Source organism: Miscanthus floridulus, chromosome 8 (assembly GCF_019320115.1).
Source record: "Miscanthus floridulus cultivar M001 chromosome 8, ASM1932011v1, whole genome shotgun sequence".
In the NCBI taxonomy this organism is placed as follows: Eukaryota; Viridiplantae; Streptophyta; class Magnoliopsida; order Poales; family Poaceae; genus Miscanthus; species Miscanthus floridulus.
In genome coordinates, this window is record NC_089587.1 from 129,262,120 (window position 1) to 129,277,789 (window position 15,670).

The following is a 15,670-nucleotide window of genomic DNA, read 5'->3' on the forward strand; positions in this document are numbered from 1 at the left end:
GAAATAAAAGATTTGGGAGAGGCTGATGTTATTCTTAATATCAAGCTTCTAAGAGAAGGTGATGGTGGGGTAACTCTGTTACAATCCCACTATGTGGAAAAGGTGCTGAGTCACTTTGGGTTTAGTGATTGTGAACCTGCTCCTACACCTTATGACCCGAGTGTGCTATTGAGGAATAATTAGAGAATAGCAAGGGACCAGTTGAGGTATTCCTAGATCATTGGTTCGCTCATGTATCTTGCTAGTGCAACAAGGCCTGACATCTCATTTGCTGTGTGCAAGCTGAGCTGGTTTAGTGTCAAACCTGGGAGATTCACTGGCGTGCTCTTGAGAGAGTGATGCGCTATCTAAAAGTCACTATGAGCTATGGTATTCGTTATATCGGACACCTAAAGGTGCTGGAAGGCTATTGTGATGCCAACTAGATCTCTGATGCTAATGAGCTTTATACCACAAGTGGATATGTGTTTTCGCTTGGAGGTGGTGCTGTTTCGTAGAAGTCTTGCAAGCAGACTATCTTACCGAAGTCTACAATGGAAGTAGAACTCAAAGCATTAGACACTGCTGGCTCTAAGACCGAGTGGCTTCGTGATCTCCTTATGGATTTACCGGTTGTTGAAAACTCCATACCGGCTATTTCTATGAACTGCGATAACCAGACTGTGATTACGAAGGTCAACATTTCTAAGGATAACATGAAGTCTACAAGGCATGTTAAGAGACGACTAAAATCTGTTAGAAAATTGAGAAACTCCGGAGTAATAGCGTTGGACTATGTTCACACGTCTATCAATCTAGTAGATCAGTTCACTAAGGGTCTGTCACACAATATGATAGAAAGTGCATCGAGAGAGATGGGTTTGAGACCCACATGAAATTTACTATAGTGGTAACCTGTTCTATGTGATCGAAGATCCCATGAAGTAGGATGGTGAAACAAGCTAGTAGTAAATTGTGAGGAAAGATCCTTAGTAAGACTCATTTCTGATGCATATCTTTCCTTTCTGTAAGACAGGTTGGTTTTTACCTTAATGTGTTCCAAGTGGCTTACTAAAGCAAAGATGTTGTCCCACAAAACATCTTTTGAGGAACACACCTATATGAGTCAGACTGCTAGTCACAGTCTATGAGATTTGGGTGATCTCTAAATACTCATGAAAGGCACTGGAGTATGACTTATATGCTTCAAATAGAGGGGATGCCTTGCAGCCTAGTATCAGCTAAGGACTTTAGTGACATTCACCTCACATAAAACTGTCAATTCAAGGCTTAGTCCATTGTTCAGTTGTGACTGAGTGAAACTATTGCTCTAGATGGATGTTCAACTTAACAGTCTCCATCGAAACACTGGTATATAAAAGAAATGTGGTTCTGAGACTACTTTGTTACAAACCCTAGAGTTTGGTCAGGATTGTTGGATATATTATGGGCTTGGCCCGTACAATATTTAATAAATCAAATAAACTCTATGGTCAGTAACATTAAGCGTTGTATGGTTTAATACGGTATGGGATTTTGACTGAATGTTTACTCAGCTTATTTGGTTGGAAATTATCCATCTTAATTGAGAAGCTGAGAAAAGGACACTAGGAGTGCCACACGCGCGTGCGCACGCCACCGCCGTCATCGCCGGCAGGGACTGGGCTAGGCCGTGGGCGTGGGCATGGGCAGTGGGCGTGGGTGTGGCGGGCCAAGCCAGGCCAAGGCAAAGGTCGTGGCCGTGGGCGTGGCGAGACTGAGGGTGGTGAGCGAGCGGGCGGGCGGACGTGGCCAGGTTTTGCCACTTAATCCACATAATCATAGGAGTTTCTCTCCTTTATGGAGGAGGCAAACTGATTGCTGCCAATTATCATCTCTTTGTGTCTCCATCTCCTAGGGTTCCTCCGCTGCCTTTCTCCCTCCCCACCGCAGCCATAAATCTAAAGTCCTCCATCAGTCCAGTCCTTCCCCTTCGCTTCTAAGATACCACATCTCAGCCACCCTTTGGCTTTCCCCATCCCGTACCTCTGCACGCATGGAATAGCGGGAGAGCAGGTGCCTCTAGAACCCTTGTCCGCCTACGAACCTTGCATGGGGTGTGCGGCGATTAGGTTTTTGGGGAGCGATTCTGCGACTGCTCATCCAACGTCTTCTTCCTAGGGGATCGATCGCAGAACCCGTCTTCTTCCTAGGTGACCATTCATGGGACTGCACTGCGAACACCTTCCTACATCGACTGTGGTCCACGACTTCGAGCAACACACTATGTCGACTAGTGCGAATGGAGCCTCTGATGCCCTTGACATGGGACCCTCCGCTGGGTACAATCTTAATTCTGTGATTACCATACTTTGTGTATTTACTGTATCAATCTGTATGTCATACTTGCATGCTGTAGCGTTTGTTAGTAGATATACACATGCACATATATGTCATCACAAACCTGCTAATGTTTTTATTTCTGGATTAAATTGACCATGAAAATGCCTAATTATCTAACAAAGCTTGGCACTATGACAGGCCTTCTCTCGCCATTCTTCTAGCTCAGCAATTTATTTTTGTCTGTTCTTGCCGGCTAGCTTTGCATCCATGTTTTAGCTCTTTTGGCCCAGTGAGCTCTATGCTCAAGCTCAACTGGTAAATGGCTACTTTTTCCATAGACGAGCTAGAACGGTGACATGCCGATGGGGTTTCGTAAGATGTCCTATATGCCCAAAGTGCATCAGGTAGTTTGTCCTTCCAACCCTTTCCCATGGCATTGACCATTTTTTATAGAATATTTTTGATTTGTTTGTTTAAGGTCTCTGCATTACCACTTGTCTAAGGGTGGTAAGGGGTGGCAATGTTGTGCTTAGCTCCAAGCTCCTTCAGGAAGGTTCGGAAGGTCTTGTCGGCGAAGTGGGATGCCCCATCGCTTATCACCATTCTAGGTGTTCCAAAGCAAGGGAAGATCACTTCATGAAACATCTTATGTGCATGCTTGGCATCAGCAGCTCTGCATGGTAGTACTTCCACCCATTTGGATATGTAGTCTACAGTGATAAGGATGCACTCGCTATCATGGGATTTTTGAAATGCCCCTAGACGTAAAAGATCTCCAGTTGCAAGTTGTAGTGGAGGGGCATTGCGCTGCAAGTAGTGATGCTTCCTTGCAGCTGGCATTTTCGACACCTTCAGATGAATTCTTTGGTCTCATCATACACCATTGGCTAGAAGAACACGCACTACCATATTTTGCTTGTGTGCGGAATACTCCGTAGTGGCCTCCGTATGGTGTTGCATGGCATTTCTCGATGATTTGCATTCCTTCCACTGTTGGCACACACCTCCTCAATAGACCATCAGAGCATACCATGTATAGGTATGGGTCATCCCAAAGGGGATGTCTGCACTTGGCTTGTAGCTTTTTCTTGTTCTTCCCCATTGGTACTTAACCTGCGACCATGAAATTCACAATGTTCATGTACCACAGGTTGGAGTCCGTCACCTTTAGTAGCATGTCGTCACATAGGAAGTCATTTATTGGTAACTTATGCATGTTAGTGACTTGCATACACGAAAGATGATCTGCAACGGTATTTTCTACTCCCTTTTTGCCTTTTATTTCTAGGTCAAATTCCTATAGTAGAAGTACCCATCTTATTAATCTAGGTTTAGCATCTTTCTTAGTGAATAGGTATTTTAGTGCAGCATGATCAGTGTAAACAATAACTTTTGCTCCCACTAAATAAGACCTAAACTTGTCAACAGCAAAAACAACTGCTAGAAGCTCGTTTTCAGTGGTAGCGTAGTTAAGCTGAGCTCCTGTTAGCATTTTGCTAGTGTAAGCGATTGCATGATGCTTCTTATTGTTGACGGTCCATATGTATGTATATAGGAAAGGGGATTCCACAAGTGCATAGAAATATCGTGTAGCACTTCGCTCGGTGAGTACCGAGTGTCGAATTTATATTTTCCCAAAGGAAAGGCAGTTCGCCGTGTCAAGGAGTGTAGCTAGGTAGACTAGGTAGGTAGGTTTAGCAACATAGGGTTGGTGAATGAAGAATGTAAAAGAAAAGATAAAAAGATTGACCACACAAACAGAGGTAACTAGAAGCGTAGTGTAGCTCAGTGTAAGAAGTAGAGTATGTAATCTTAATGCAACAAAAGTAACTTAATGATAGTGAGATCATCCTTAGTACAAGGGGCATACTTGCCCTGAATTCAATCAGGCACAAAGCACAATGAGCCCTACATTTTAATAACTAAACCCAACGTGGTGGAATACAGAGAAAGGACAGGGCTATGACCACCTGCCACTACCACAATCTATCTGGTGATCTAGCCGTACCTATATACAAGATATAGCCTAAGCACCACGCTTAATCAATAAACTCGTTGTTTCAATATGAGCTCCGGTGAAATAAGATCGAAACAACCTAACTAGATGGTAGAACAAGTACTAACGATGAACGAACTAAACACTAAGATAATAATGATGCAAATGCCAAGGGACAAGCACCTAGGCTCACTAATGATAGACAATAGTAAGATAGGACTTGAACTAAGCAAAGCTATATTACTGAATAAAGTACTCGACAAAGTAAAGTACTAAATAAAGTAAATGCTAAAAGAAAGATTTCAAGAGGAGCTATACCAGACCAAAAGACTCTTCTAGACTTCGAGGCGAGCTCCGCTCTACTCTATCACTACTAGCTAGCTACTACTTTTAAGCTACTACTCTGGGGAGCTTCTGAGAGCTTGGAACACTTGGAATGCTTAAGAGCTGCTTGAGTGATGATCTCCACCAAGCACCACAACCCCTTTTATAGTGTGTAGACGGCATGGGGGTACTTGTAGGCGATGATGAGGCAGTGGAGAGGTGGTGGGGCATCGGCCGACTTTGGCCACGGTTGACCGACCGTCCATTGCACCGCCTCACCAGCCAACGGCGATGGATGGCCTTTGGATGGCGGTTGCATGCAGGTAAGTCAGTTGCCGTGGTCAGGAAGGCGGTTTGGAGGTCGGTTTGGCCCCCTCCAAGTGTATGACAGTGGGCTCGTGGATCCAAGGCACTTTTCCAGATACCCCAGCTTAATTGCAGCTAAGAGCAATTGGAATACTTCAACCAGCTTAATTGCAGCTAAGAGCAAGAAATTGTTCGACATCTTGAAGGGAAGCAAAAACCAGACTCGAAATTGACACCAAGTCATGACAACTAGCAGGCAATAGCATATATACATAGTGGTTCCATTAGGTCTTACAAACTACCAAACACTAGCACATACAGTGCTTTCATTAGTTCTTACAACCACTAGCGCATCGAGTGCATCCATTAGTTCATACAACCACAGCGCATACATATACATAATAGTGGTTTATTCAAGTGACGATCAGCCACTACAAAAGATGACCACCAGGTCAGACTTGCAATTCACTTCTTGCGAGCAGCCCTCTTCGTGTTCTTCAGCTTCTACTTCTTTAGTGGTGCCAGCACGCCGTCCCTGATGTCACAGTAGAGCCTATCAAACGACTCATCAACTTTACGGTCTGACTTCTCCGCATAGTGCATGTTGGCTTTTTTGGCATCGGCCTTAGCTGCCTCAACTGTCGCTTTCAGCAGGTCCATGTTGACAGGATCATCATGTTCATCGAAGTCCGAAAGTAAGTCACAGGAATCAGTGTAGAAGGCATTCGATGAAGAATCGTCTTCCTCGTTACTGTCATCAGAAACCTTTAATAAAAAAATATGGTTATGACTGAAGATATCACTAAGGCACAGATACTAATTACTAAGAATTTCATCAGTCATTGGGTAAAAAATAATTGAAAATGCAAGAGGCAGATGAGAAGCTTTGCAAGGGCGATACACAATTTGTCGATAGGACCATGAATACATAACTGAAACAACTGAAAATGAGAAGAGGCAGATGAAGCTCTGCTATGAATCAACCATGAATACATAACTGAAACAATCTGCTTGCCTACCTGTAGATAGGACCATCATGCCTAAAAGACATTTAATCAATCTACCATTCAGAAGTGGAGTCCCCTGTTTTATAAGAATAGTTCCTGACTATGGCAACTTTTTGTATTTAAGACACATCATAGTAGAGATACAGGGATTATAATGTAATACAAGTACTACATAGACAGGTACACTTAATAATCAATATTGCCAAGCTTGTGAAAAAATTTGAAGTACTATCTGAACAATTTAACTGTAGGCTCTTGTTGGAAGATGACACAACTTTAGGGATCCCTGACTATATTTACACCACATTCCACTTTGTAAGTTTAATAACTCAGTACCCTATATGTTTTTATATATTTTGACATACTCAGAGCTGAAGAATTATATAAGCCATGTCTATAAACTAGTAATGCCTATATTTTTTAGATTTGTTAATGGATAATATCGCATAGAAGTAGCTACAAGGACACAAAATAAACAAAGATGTTAAAGCTTATAAACCATCTGTGAAGGATTTTGAAAAGGAGAACGTGAGATTATAAGCTACTCTCATTTTGAATTTTAAACAGAGGTCAATACCAAAATAGGCAGAGCAAAAGGGAATGTACTCAGTAGTATTTTGGGCTGACTACAGAATTTGCTATTACAAAGCATTGAGCAGGTAAAAATAGAAGGCAACTAACCAGGCTAAAAAAATGATTGCACAAAGAAGCAGCAAAGCATATACTTAAAGTTCAAAGCTAAAATAATGCAATGCAGAGAAAATAACTAAACAAGATCTGAAGTATCGATCAGCACTCTCATTTGGTGCTTGATGTATGCTACTCCCTCAAGGCTAAGAGATGGACAAGCTGCAGCTCTGCTGCTCCTGTTCCTGCAATTTATCGGTTTTACTGTCAAAGACACTTTCCTGTGGTGCATAAAGTGATAATCTATCTGAATGTTATACACATAATAACAAAATTGATGAGCTCAAGTAGTCAGATTCTGTCATGGGCAAAGAAGAAAATATATATGGAGAAGGAGCTACTCTATGGAGGAAACAAAACATTTGCTTATCTGCACATCTACACAAACCTGATCTTCTATATTCTTTCAGTATCAATATTTTAAAGAGAGCAGTACATGTATTATTATTATTGTCATGCTAGCAGTTACAATGGTGATTATAGAGTAATATTGAAACATGGATTAGCTGCAAAATACTACCTATCAGTTTCATGGTTCAGTTGAATACTACAGTATAGTAAACATCTCGATCCATTGATTCCATTGAATATTATTGCATGGAATAGAAAATGGATCCATTAAATATTATTGTCTGGAATAGAAAAAAAATGGTACAATTTTATTCTTATACAGAGCCCTAGCATTTTAGCAAACACCTTGTGGGCATGGAAAATGCAGGAATATTATGAAGGTCTGCAATCTGATCTGTACAGCAAAACTCCCATTCACAAAAATCATGTCACGATAAATATTTACTTAAATCCCTTTGCTGATCTGCATTCACATGGAAAAACATATGCAAAAGAGAAGGGAGGAGAGCATACCTGAATCAAGGTCCGGCCAGGTACATGCAGGCTTGCGGCACGGTGGGGGAGCATGAACTGCAGCACTGCCAGTGAATACCAGTGTTAGATCCTCGCTGATTAGAGAGGTCTTTTGCTTGTGCGAGGGAGAGAGTTGCGAGGGCTGAGGGCCGTGAATGCAGGACCTCCGCAGCCGGCCTCCTCCGCGCGCCATGCATCATCCTCGACCTGCTCCACATGCTGCGTGCTGGCCACCTTCCCGCCGAGGGCACCGGCCGGGCTGGGGTGGCGATGGGATCCTTGCAACAGCGACCGGGCAGCGGAGGGGTCCTTGCAGCAGCGACGGTGGCGGCGGGCCCTCGCATCTTCCGAGACGCCGCCGATGTCGTGCGGTGGCGAAGGGATCGTGCCGTCGTGTGGTGGCGAAGGGGTCGTGCCGTCGTGCGCTCGTGGACGATGGGATGGTGGTGGAGAGGTAGCTGTGGCCGATGAGTGGCGGCGGGATTTGGGGGCGAAATTGGGGAACAGATTTAGAGGGCTAGGCGCCGATAGATTTTTTTTAATTGCCTCAAGCTTCCGGTACAAGCTGTAAGATGTAGGATCTCAACTCATGCACCAACACTAGGGAATGAAAACATCAAAATTCAAAACAATCATGGGGGGCTCGTGAACACAATCGCTGCGCTTACGGGTGGGCTTCTGTGGCCAGCTGCCGATTTGTTTGAGATTTTGGCTAGCTACCCGTTTTTTGGCTGGCGGCGGCTGAAGGTGGCTGTCCACATTTCAAAGTTTCTATATAGAGACAATATAATCAAAGTCATAAGATGAATTTGTTCAGATGTCACGTGGAAATTCCTTTTTCTATTTTTTCCTTTTGCATTTTTTTTATTTTATTCTCTTCACACTAAATACATGACATAGCGGTTCTATAGTTTTGAGCTCTTGAGTTTGATTCCTACCTGGCACTGGAGAAGGGAGCGGTCGCTGGGGGCTAGAAAGGTTTTGAGGAAACGAAGTGGACCGGCCCATTAACATGTTCGTGTTGGCTGTTGTCCAACGCTTGTATATTAGTACCACCTCACCTATTGAGAGAAGGAAAGCACAACTTAAAAGCTCAAGAGAGTTGTTCATGTTGAAACTCTTATAACATACATCATGTTCATTTAAGCTTATTTGACTTATAAATCTTACTTTCTCAGCCGATGACTCACACTTAATCAGCCATGCCCTTATGGGGGTTGATCCTCGTGAGTCCATAGCCTTTCACGAGTGACTTTTTTAGTTCTATAGTTTTACATTTTTTTCTTTATAACCTTTTACAAGTGCCAACTTTTTAAGTTCTATTTTTTAACAATTTTTTGTTTATAACCTTTTTAGTGATCTCTAGATTTGCTCCTAGTTGCTGCAAGGACATCAAACCACCGTGTGTCAAGGCTATTGCGTGTCCAACTAGTATTTGTGCGTCATGTAGGTACATGTCGTGGACTCGTGGTGTGATACTGAGTGCGACATATTATAACCTTTTACAAGTGCCAACTTTTTAAGTTCTATTTTTTAACAATTTTTTGTTTATAACCTTTTTAGTGATCTCTAGATTTGCTCCTAGTTGCTGCAAGGACATCAAACCACCGTGTGTCAAGGCTATTGCGTGTCCAACTAGTATTTGTGCGTCATGTAGGTACATGTCGTGGACTCGTGGTGTGATACTGAGTGCGACATAGTCTTGACCTATTGAGTGCATGTCATATGCCACTAAGTGCCACGTCATATGCCACTGAGTGCCTTATCGTGTCCTCCAACTAGTAACTATTTGTCATATTCCATCGAGTGGCATGCCATTTCCTATGTCTAACTAGCTAGTACTCTCTCTGTTCCAAAATAGAAGTCATTCTCACCTTTCAAGAAGTCAATTTTTTAACTTTGACCAATTATATATAAAAGAGTATTAATATTTATAATACATAATTAGTATCATTAGATAGATCATTGAATATACTTTCATAATAAACTTATTTGGAGATATAAATATTGCATGTATTTTCTTACAAACATAGTCAAAGTTGAGAAAGTTTGACCTACACGCATCCCACAACGACTTTCTTTCTGGGACGGAGGGAGTATCTACATGTCGTGGTGTCGTACTAAGCGTGCCACGTCATGACCAACAATTTGATATGTAGTCTCGTCCTATCGAGTGCCATGGAATATGCCACCGAGTGCCATGTCATATGCCACTGAGTCTTTGTGTCCAACTAGTAACTATTTGTCATTTCCATCGAGTGGCACGTAATTGCCTGTCTCACTAACTAGTAAGTACATGTATTGGTGTCGTATTGAGCATGCCATGTCATGACCAACAACTTGATATGTAGTCTCGTCCTATCAAGTGCCATGTCATATGCCACCGACGGATCGACCATGATCATCAACTTGCTACGCGTGTCGTATCCCATTGGGTGCTACATCTTGTCCAATAGGTACATCGTCTGTCAAGACTGCCACGTCATGTCGTGTGGATCAAGTTTATAGTAACCTTACAAAACCGATTTAACTTTTTTTAATACTTGTGTGACTCAGGATCTTGATCACCAATATCGCCCTGTTCGCTTCGTTAAAAAAACAAGCTGAAACATTGTTTTCAGATGATTTGTTGTGAGAGAAAAATACTGTTCCGGCTGAAAAAATAAGCTAAAAAATACATATTATAAGACCAGCGAACAGGGCCATCATGTTGACCTAACTTATAGAAATTAATAAATTTAATTTAACTTTATTTAATTAATACTTATGTGATTTATTATTATTTATTCTACAAGTTTAAGCTGATTTTAATTAATACTTATGCCAACTTCTCTATATTTTCTCTTTAGTTATTTATCATCCGGAACCATTTCTTTGTTTATTTACTCCTCACGTCTTTTTTTCTCTACTTCCAGCGCCCATTCCCAAGCCTTTTCTTTTTCCATTTATTTATTTATTTATTATGAGCCAGCCCGGACCAGGGTATAGCTGGCCATGCAGCCCGAGGCACGACGGCATGGCACGAAGCCGGCTTTTTTAGCCCGACACGAGCACGGCACAGCCCGGTGACATGCGGGCCCGGGCTGGCCCAGTCCGAGGGAGCAGGCCATGCCTGGGCCGCTGCTCAGGCCCGTGCGCTGGCACGGCATGGCCCGCCCTGCGTCAGCCGGCCCAGCCTCCCCCCTCCCCCTCCTCACTCCTCCTCCCCTCCCCGCGGCCTAGCGCAGCACAGCGTGGCCGGCCCAGCGTCCCTTCCTCCCCCTCCTCATATGGCCCCGCCGCCCCACGGCCCGCGCAACCGCAACACACTCCCACCCCCGGCTGAACCCTAACCCCTTCCGGCCTTCCCCTCCGGCTCCCCCTCACCGCCGCCACCTCCCGTTCCCCACACCGCACACGCGCGGACGCAACACGACTCCGCACATGGCGTGGATGCGGCCTTCTCCTTCCCCGCCGTTCACCTGCTTCTCCGCCCTACAGCCGCCCGCCTCCTCCTCACGCACAAGCTGTAGAACGCCACGACGGCCATCCACGACCTGCCTCGGGCTCGTCTCCTCCCGTCCCTCCACGAGGCCACGCCTTGGGTGCGAGCGCGACGTCCTAGAGCTCCGCCCCGTTGGCCACCGACACCTCGAGCTCCTGCTCCCCCGTGGTTCGCCGAATCCCACCTCCACTCCAACCCGCCTCCGCCGACGGTGGCCACCTCCTCCTCACCGCCACGCGGTGCTGCTCCTCCACATGCCTCCTCTGCGTGGATCCGGCCTCGTTCTCCGTGGATCCGGCCTCCTCATCGCTCATCCTCTACGGATCTAGCCTCCTCATCGCTCATCCTCCGCGGATGTAGAGGTCGCGTCGTCCATGGCCTTCCGAAGCAACGATGGTAGCCTGGCTCCCTAGCCTCCCCCTCTCTCTCTGTCGGTGTAGTGGGCCTTGGGCCGACCCGGCACACTGGATTAGCCGTGCTTCTCAGGCCAGCCACTACATAGAAAAAACGTTTTTAGGGGCGGCTGGTAACCGTTTGTAGGGGCGGTTTTGCCATCCGCCCCTATGAAAGGGTGGCTACAAATCATGCATTTGTAGGGGCAGTTCCCAGACCGCCCCTATAAATTGATTTGTAGGGGCGGTTGGTACTGTAGCCGCCCCTACAAATCAATTTATAGGGGCGGTCTGGGAACACTAGCCGCCCCTACATATTGATTTGTAGGGGCAGCTACAGTACCAACTGCCCCTACAAATCATTTTTCCGTCAAAAAAATTAAATTTATAATTCAAATTCGACGGAAGGGCTACTTAGCATACAATTATTCATCTTAGCACTTTCACAAAGACATGAAAGACATGAAAATGATACTGAGATACATGGATGATTTTCCTTTTTGATATCATAGTGCTTGGCATACAGTTGGTATGATATTCCAGGAAGTATCACAATATAAACTTTGGTGATATTCATGGATTACAGAACAAGTGAACACACAAATAAATTTACAGAACAAGTGAACACACAATATAAACTTTGATGTTATAATTAAGACTTCGCAGGGACATATGTAATCCCTGGCTCCTATACTTACTGTTGTTGCTGCTGCTGTGGTGGTGGAGCTTGAAACCTTTGTGGTTGCCGCTCAAACTCTTGCTGTTGAAGTGCTATAGCTAGCTCCAGATCAGAGCTGCAAGCATAGGAGGACCAATGTGGTAGCGTTAGAATTTAGATAACACATACAATGTGCTCAGGAGTGCACATCTATGATGATTCAGCACGTTGAGCACATTCAAAATCACAGTAAGGCATATATTGGTCATTCAAGTACATGCTAAGCCAACAGTCCAATACACAATGACAGAAAAACCATCAAATAGTCGAAGTTCAAGAAAGTTATTGCGCTTGGTTAACAGCAACAATCAACAGATCAGAAAAGAAACTATAGCTTCAACTAGCATATCATTTATAGCCCTACTGACGGACATTTTCTGCACAGTACCATTCATACAAGATTCCCATGGTTGCTGAAATCCAAACTAGGAATGTTGTACACACACACAACAATAAAGCACGTTGAGAAAAACAGGTAGAAAAAACATACTTTTCAGAAGTGTTGTCAAATTGAGCAAGATAATCCTGTGAACAAAGATAAATTTGAACTAGTTAACATTAATGTACCTAATAACAACTACAACAGTTTATTGATGTTATACACACAACAGTATTCGTCATAGCTTGCTGTTCATTCCATGAATCATTTCTTAGAGTTTCAGCCTTAAAGGGTGTGAAGTTGATGGTAAGAAAATTATCAATCAGCTCCCCTGAAAATAAATCAATTTAAGTGTAAAGCCAAATATAGTAATTCTTGAATTGTACAAAGAGATTCACGCATGTACAAAAGTCAATAACAAAAAAAATCTCACATTGATGTTCTGTGGCCTTGTCATCCACGGAAGGGCTGCTTTCCCCAGTCTTGTCAGCCTGCTCAGCAAGAACCACCTCCCCCTCATACTAATCTACTATAGTCCAACACTCCAACTCCAATCCGATACAACCAAGCAAATCAAAACGTAAACGAAATGACTGTTAAATTTACATGTAAAAAAGGAATGTCACTTTTAAAAAAATCATAAAAGGGGTTTTTTACGACCCTATAAACAATTGGATCCCTCCCAATATTAGGACAATAAGCAACTCCCAAATCAATCCCCAATACCATCTAGTATGCAATCACAGATGTAACATCATATCATAGAAAAGAAAAGAAGCACCCTTACCGCACAAGAGAGCTCCTCCCGGAGGCGATCGATACACGGCATGTTACCGGTGGCCGCTGCCTTCTCGCCAGATCCTGACGCCTCCTTGTTGCCCACAAGGACAACCTTCTCTTCCTCCTTGGCGGCCTTCACTTCCGATGCCTGCTAACAGTTCAGCAATATGAGAGTTTTAAGTCTAATCTTCTGTTGGCTTGACAACTGCTTCAACCTCTGTGATTGTACTCTCAGCTTCTCCAATCTCAGCACCTTGCTCATTTGGCTCCTTCAGTTCAGCCTGCAATTGATACAATCCTTGAAAAGGACGAAGAAAATAATGCACAATATTTAAGGATACGGACACATAATTTTTATGTCTTACCAGTGTTGCTTTCAAGTCAGCCAGTGCAGTTTCAAGTTGCTTGTGCCAGTCTGAGACCATCATCCTTGACTCAGCTAAAACATTCTCCTGCAGAGGTGAAGTTCAAGTTTCAGACAGACTTGTGAGTTCTGAGATCAGAACAGCAGACAATTTCAACAATGACTTTTCACAATCTCTGTTACATGAAGAGGAGAAAACCACTTCAGTGGCTTCATGTGGCCTGACAAATGCAGTGCATCTGAGAAATGAGAGATCAGTTTAATGCTAGGAGCCTAGGACAATGAAAACAACAATGCGATGATCAACAACCAATTACTCCTATCCTTATAGCCTCAAGGATGTAATTCTTACCAGAATATAATTTTCAGTGACAATCCATTAACGCGTCTCCTCTCAATGTATGGGAAGGCAGAAACTTCAGACCCATGAACCATACTATTTTTTCCAAGGCTAAACTGAACCACCAATTACCGCAGAGCAATCCGGAAGTATTACCTAACTAGATGCAGACTGAAAGACCAGCGAGCAATAGTATTATAAGAATTGTAAGCATATCAGATCACAACCAGTGGCAGGTATTGTAATGTAAACCTTCAGCAACACAACATACTAATATAATCTTAGGTTGCTTTGCAACCACTAGGGCAGGGTGGGGTCAATAACTGCGTCAAGAGGAACAAAAATAGTAGTAGAAGAAGAATGCTCTGAGAATCAGAGGGACTTGTCAGCACCTGCTGTTTCAGATCGTAGGGATCGGCGCCCTTCTCCTTCATGTCGGCAGTCTTGGCCGCCTCCTTCTCGTACGAGCGCAGCTCCTTCACGATCCTCTTGCACATCGACGTCTTGATCTTCAGATTCCCCAGCGTCGCCATCCTAGAATGCAAGAGGCAGGAACGGACCCAATAATTTGTGAAAAAACACCCCCCCCCCCGAAGCCACATGCATACACTTAGACTTGTGATTAGATCAGATCCGGATAGGGTTCGGGGCCGCGTGCTCAGTTTTGCAGAGAAGGAAGGGGAGAGAGGGGGGAAAGAGTACCTGCTGTGGTGGGCGCTCGTCGTCGACGAAGGGACCTGGGCAGCTGGGAGTAGGGCGGCCGCGCCGATGGTCGCTTGGCCCCGTTGATGCAGAAAACGACCAAATCGAACGTATAGGCGAGCTGAACGGGGGAAACGAAGAAAAACAGCAGACTGGTGTAAAAGCAGGGCTATTGCGCCGCCGTACCGGCGAGAACCCGAGCAGGAAAAGAATTAGGCGGGTCGGCCGCCGTACCTAGTGCTGGATCCGGCGCTGCCGCCGGTGGAGGAGGTGGAGGCCCGCCTCTTGCGACGGGACTCGCAGATGGGGGTGTCCTCGACGACCATCGCGGCGAGGACGGACTCCTCGTCCCACCCAGCAGAACCCCCGCCACCCTAGGGTGCACCGCCGAGTGCCGCCGCGCGGAGAAGAGGGGGGGTGCGACGCCGTGCGCCTCCGCTGGAGAGGGAGGTCCCATCACCGCGTGGGGGAGAGGGAGGGGCGGCGTGGGGGAGAGACGGAGGGGCTCGAAGAGAGTCGGAGGAGAGGGAGAGCGAGTGAGAGAGAGAGAGAGGGAGTCGAGACTGAGAGAGAGAGAGGAGGCAATAGATGTTTCGGACGGTTGGACCGTACGTGGGGTATTTCTAGGGGCGGTTCAATCACCAGCCGCCGCTACAGATAGAAACACCGAGGGCGGCTGGTGATTGAGCCGCCCCTACAAATCCTATCCATTTGTAGGGGTGGCTCGTACCACCAGCCGCCCCTGTTGTTTCATTTGTAGGAGCGGCTGGTCTCGTGGATCCCGAACACGTCACTGTAGTGGCGGCTCCATCACCAGCCGCCCCTAAAAAAAATTATCCTGTTCCTAAAAACCGTTTTTCACGTAGTGGGCCCAGCACCAAAAAGGCCCAGCAGGCCGTGCCTGGACGGTCGGCCAGGCACGAAGCCCATGGCGGCACGGCCCACAGGGCACGTCTTACCTTGTCGGCCTGACCCCCATCGGACCGTGCCGGCCTGTTGCCGTGCCGGATCGGGCCGGCCCGTTGG

General features: G+C 45.2%; 2 protein-coding genes across 9 annotated transcripts; both read right to left on the bottom strand.

The window, feature by feature from the left end:
- Window positions 1–5,170: 5,170 nt before the first annotated feature.
- Window positions 5,171–11,283, bottom strand: LOC136469896 (uncharacterized). The gene is made up of 4 exons (XM_066467918.1): window positions 11,154–11,283; window positions 7,650–8,066; window positions 7,486–7,550; window positions 5,171–5,692 (listed from the first exon to the last, which is right to left on the bottom strand). Exons 1-4 carry the CDS (start codon window positions 11,281–11,283, stop codon window positions 5,432–5,434), a joined length of 873 nt encoding a protein of 290 aa, XP_066324015.1. The 3' UTR covers window positions 5,171–5,431.
- A 547-nt stretch (window positions 11,284–11,830) lies between these two features.
- LOC136473541 (uncharacterized) lies at window positions 11,831–15,216 on the bottom strand. 8 transcript variants are annotated; one of them, XM_066471188.1, is made up of 8 exons: window positions 14,879–15,216; window positions 14,645–14,765; window positions 14,335–14,476; window positions 13,604–13,690; window positions 13,454–13,519; window positions 13,246–13,386; window positions 12,570–12,604; window positions 11,831–12,155 (listed from the first exon to the last, which is right to left on the bottom strand). In XM_066471188.1, the coding sequence occupies exons 1-8, from the start codon at window positions 15,099–15,101 to the stop codon at window positions 12,056–12,058; spliced, it is 915 nt and encodes a 304-aa protein (XP_066327285.1). In that variant the 5' UTR covers window positions 15,102–15,216; the 3' UTR covers window positions 11,831–12,055. The 8 variants fall into 8 exon arrangements, 3 of the variants coding, with proteins under 3 accessions (XP_066327285.1, XP_066327283.1, XP_066327284.1); XR_010762664.1 differs by adding an exon at window positions 12,892–13,006 and having other exon boundaries at window positions 12,042–12,155; window positions 12,570–12,789; window positions 14,335–14,765; XR_010762662.1 differs by adding an exon at window positions 12,686–12,789 and having other exon boundaries at window positions 12,055–12,155; window positions 12,892–13,386; window positions 14,335–14,765.
- Between the last annotated feature and the right edge of the window lie 454 nt (window positions 15,217–15,670).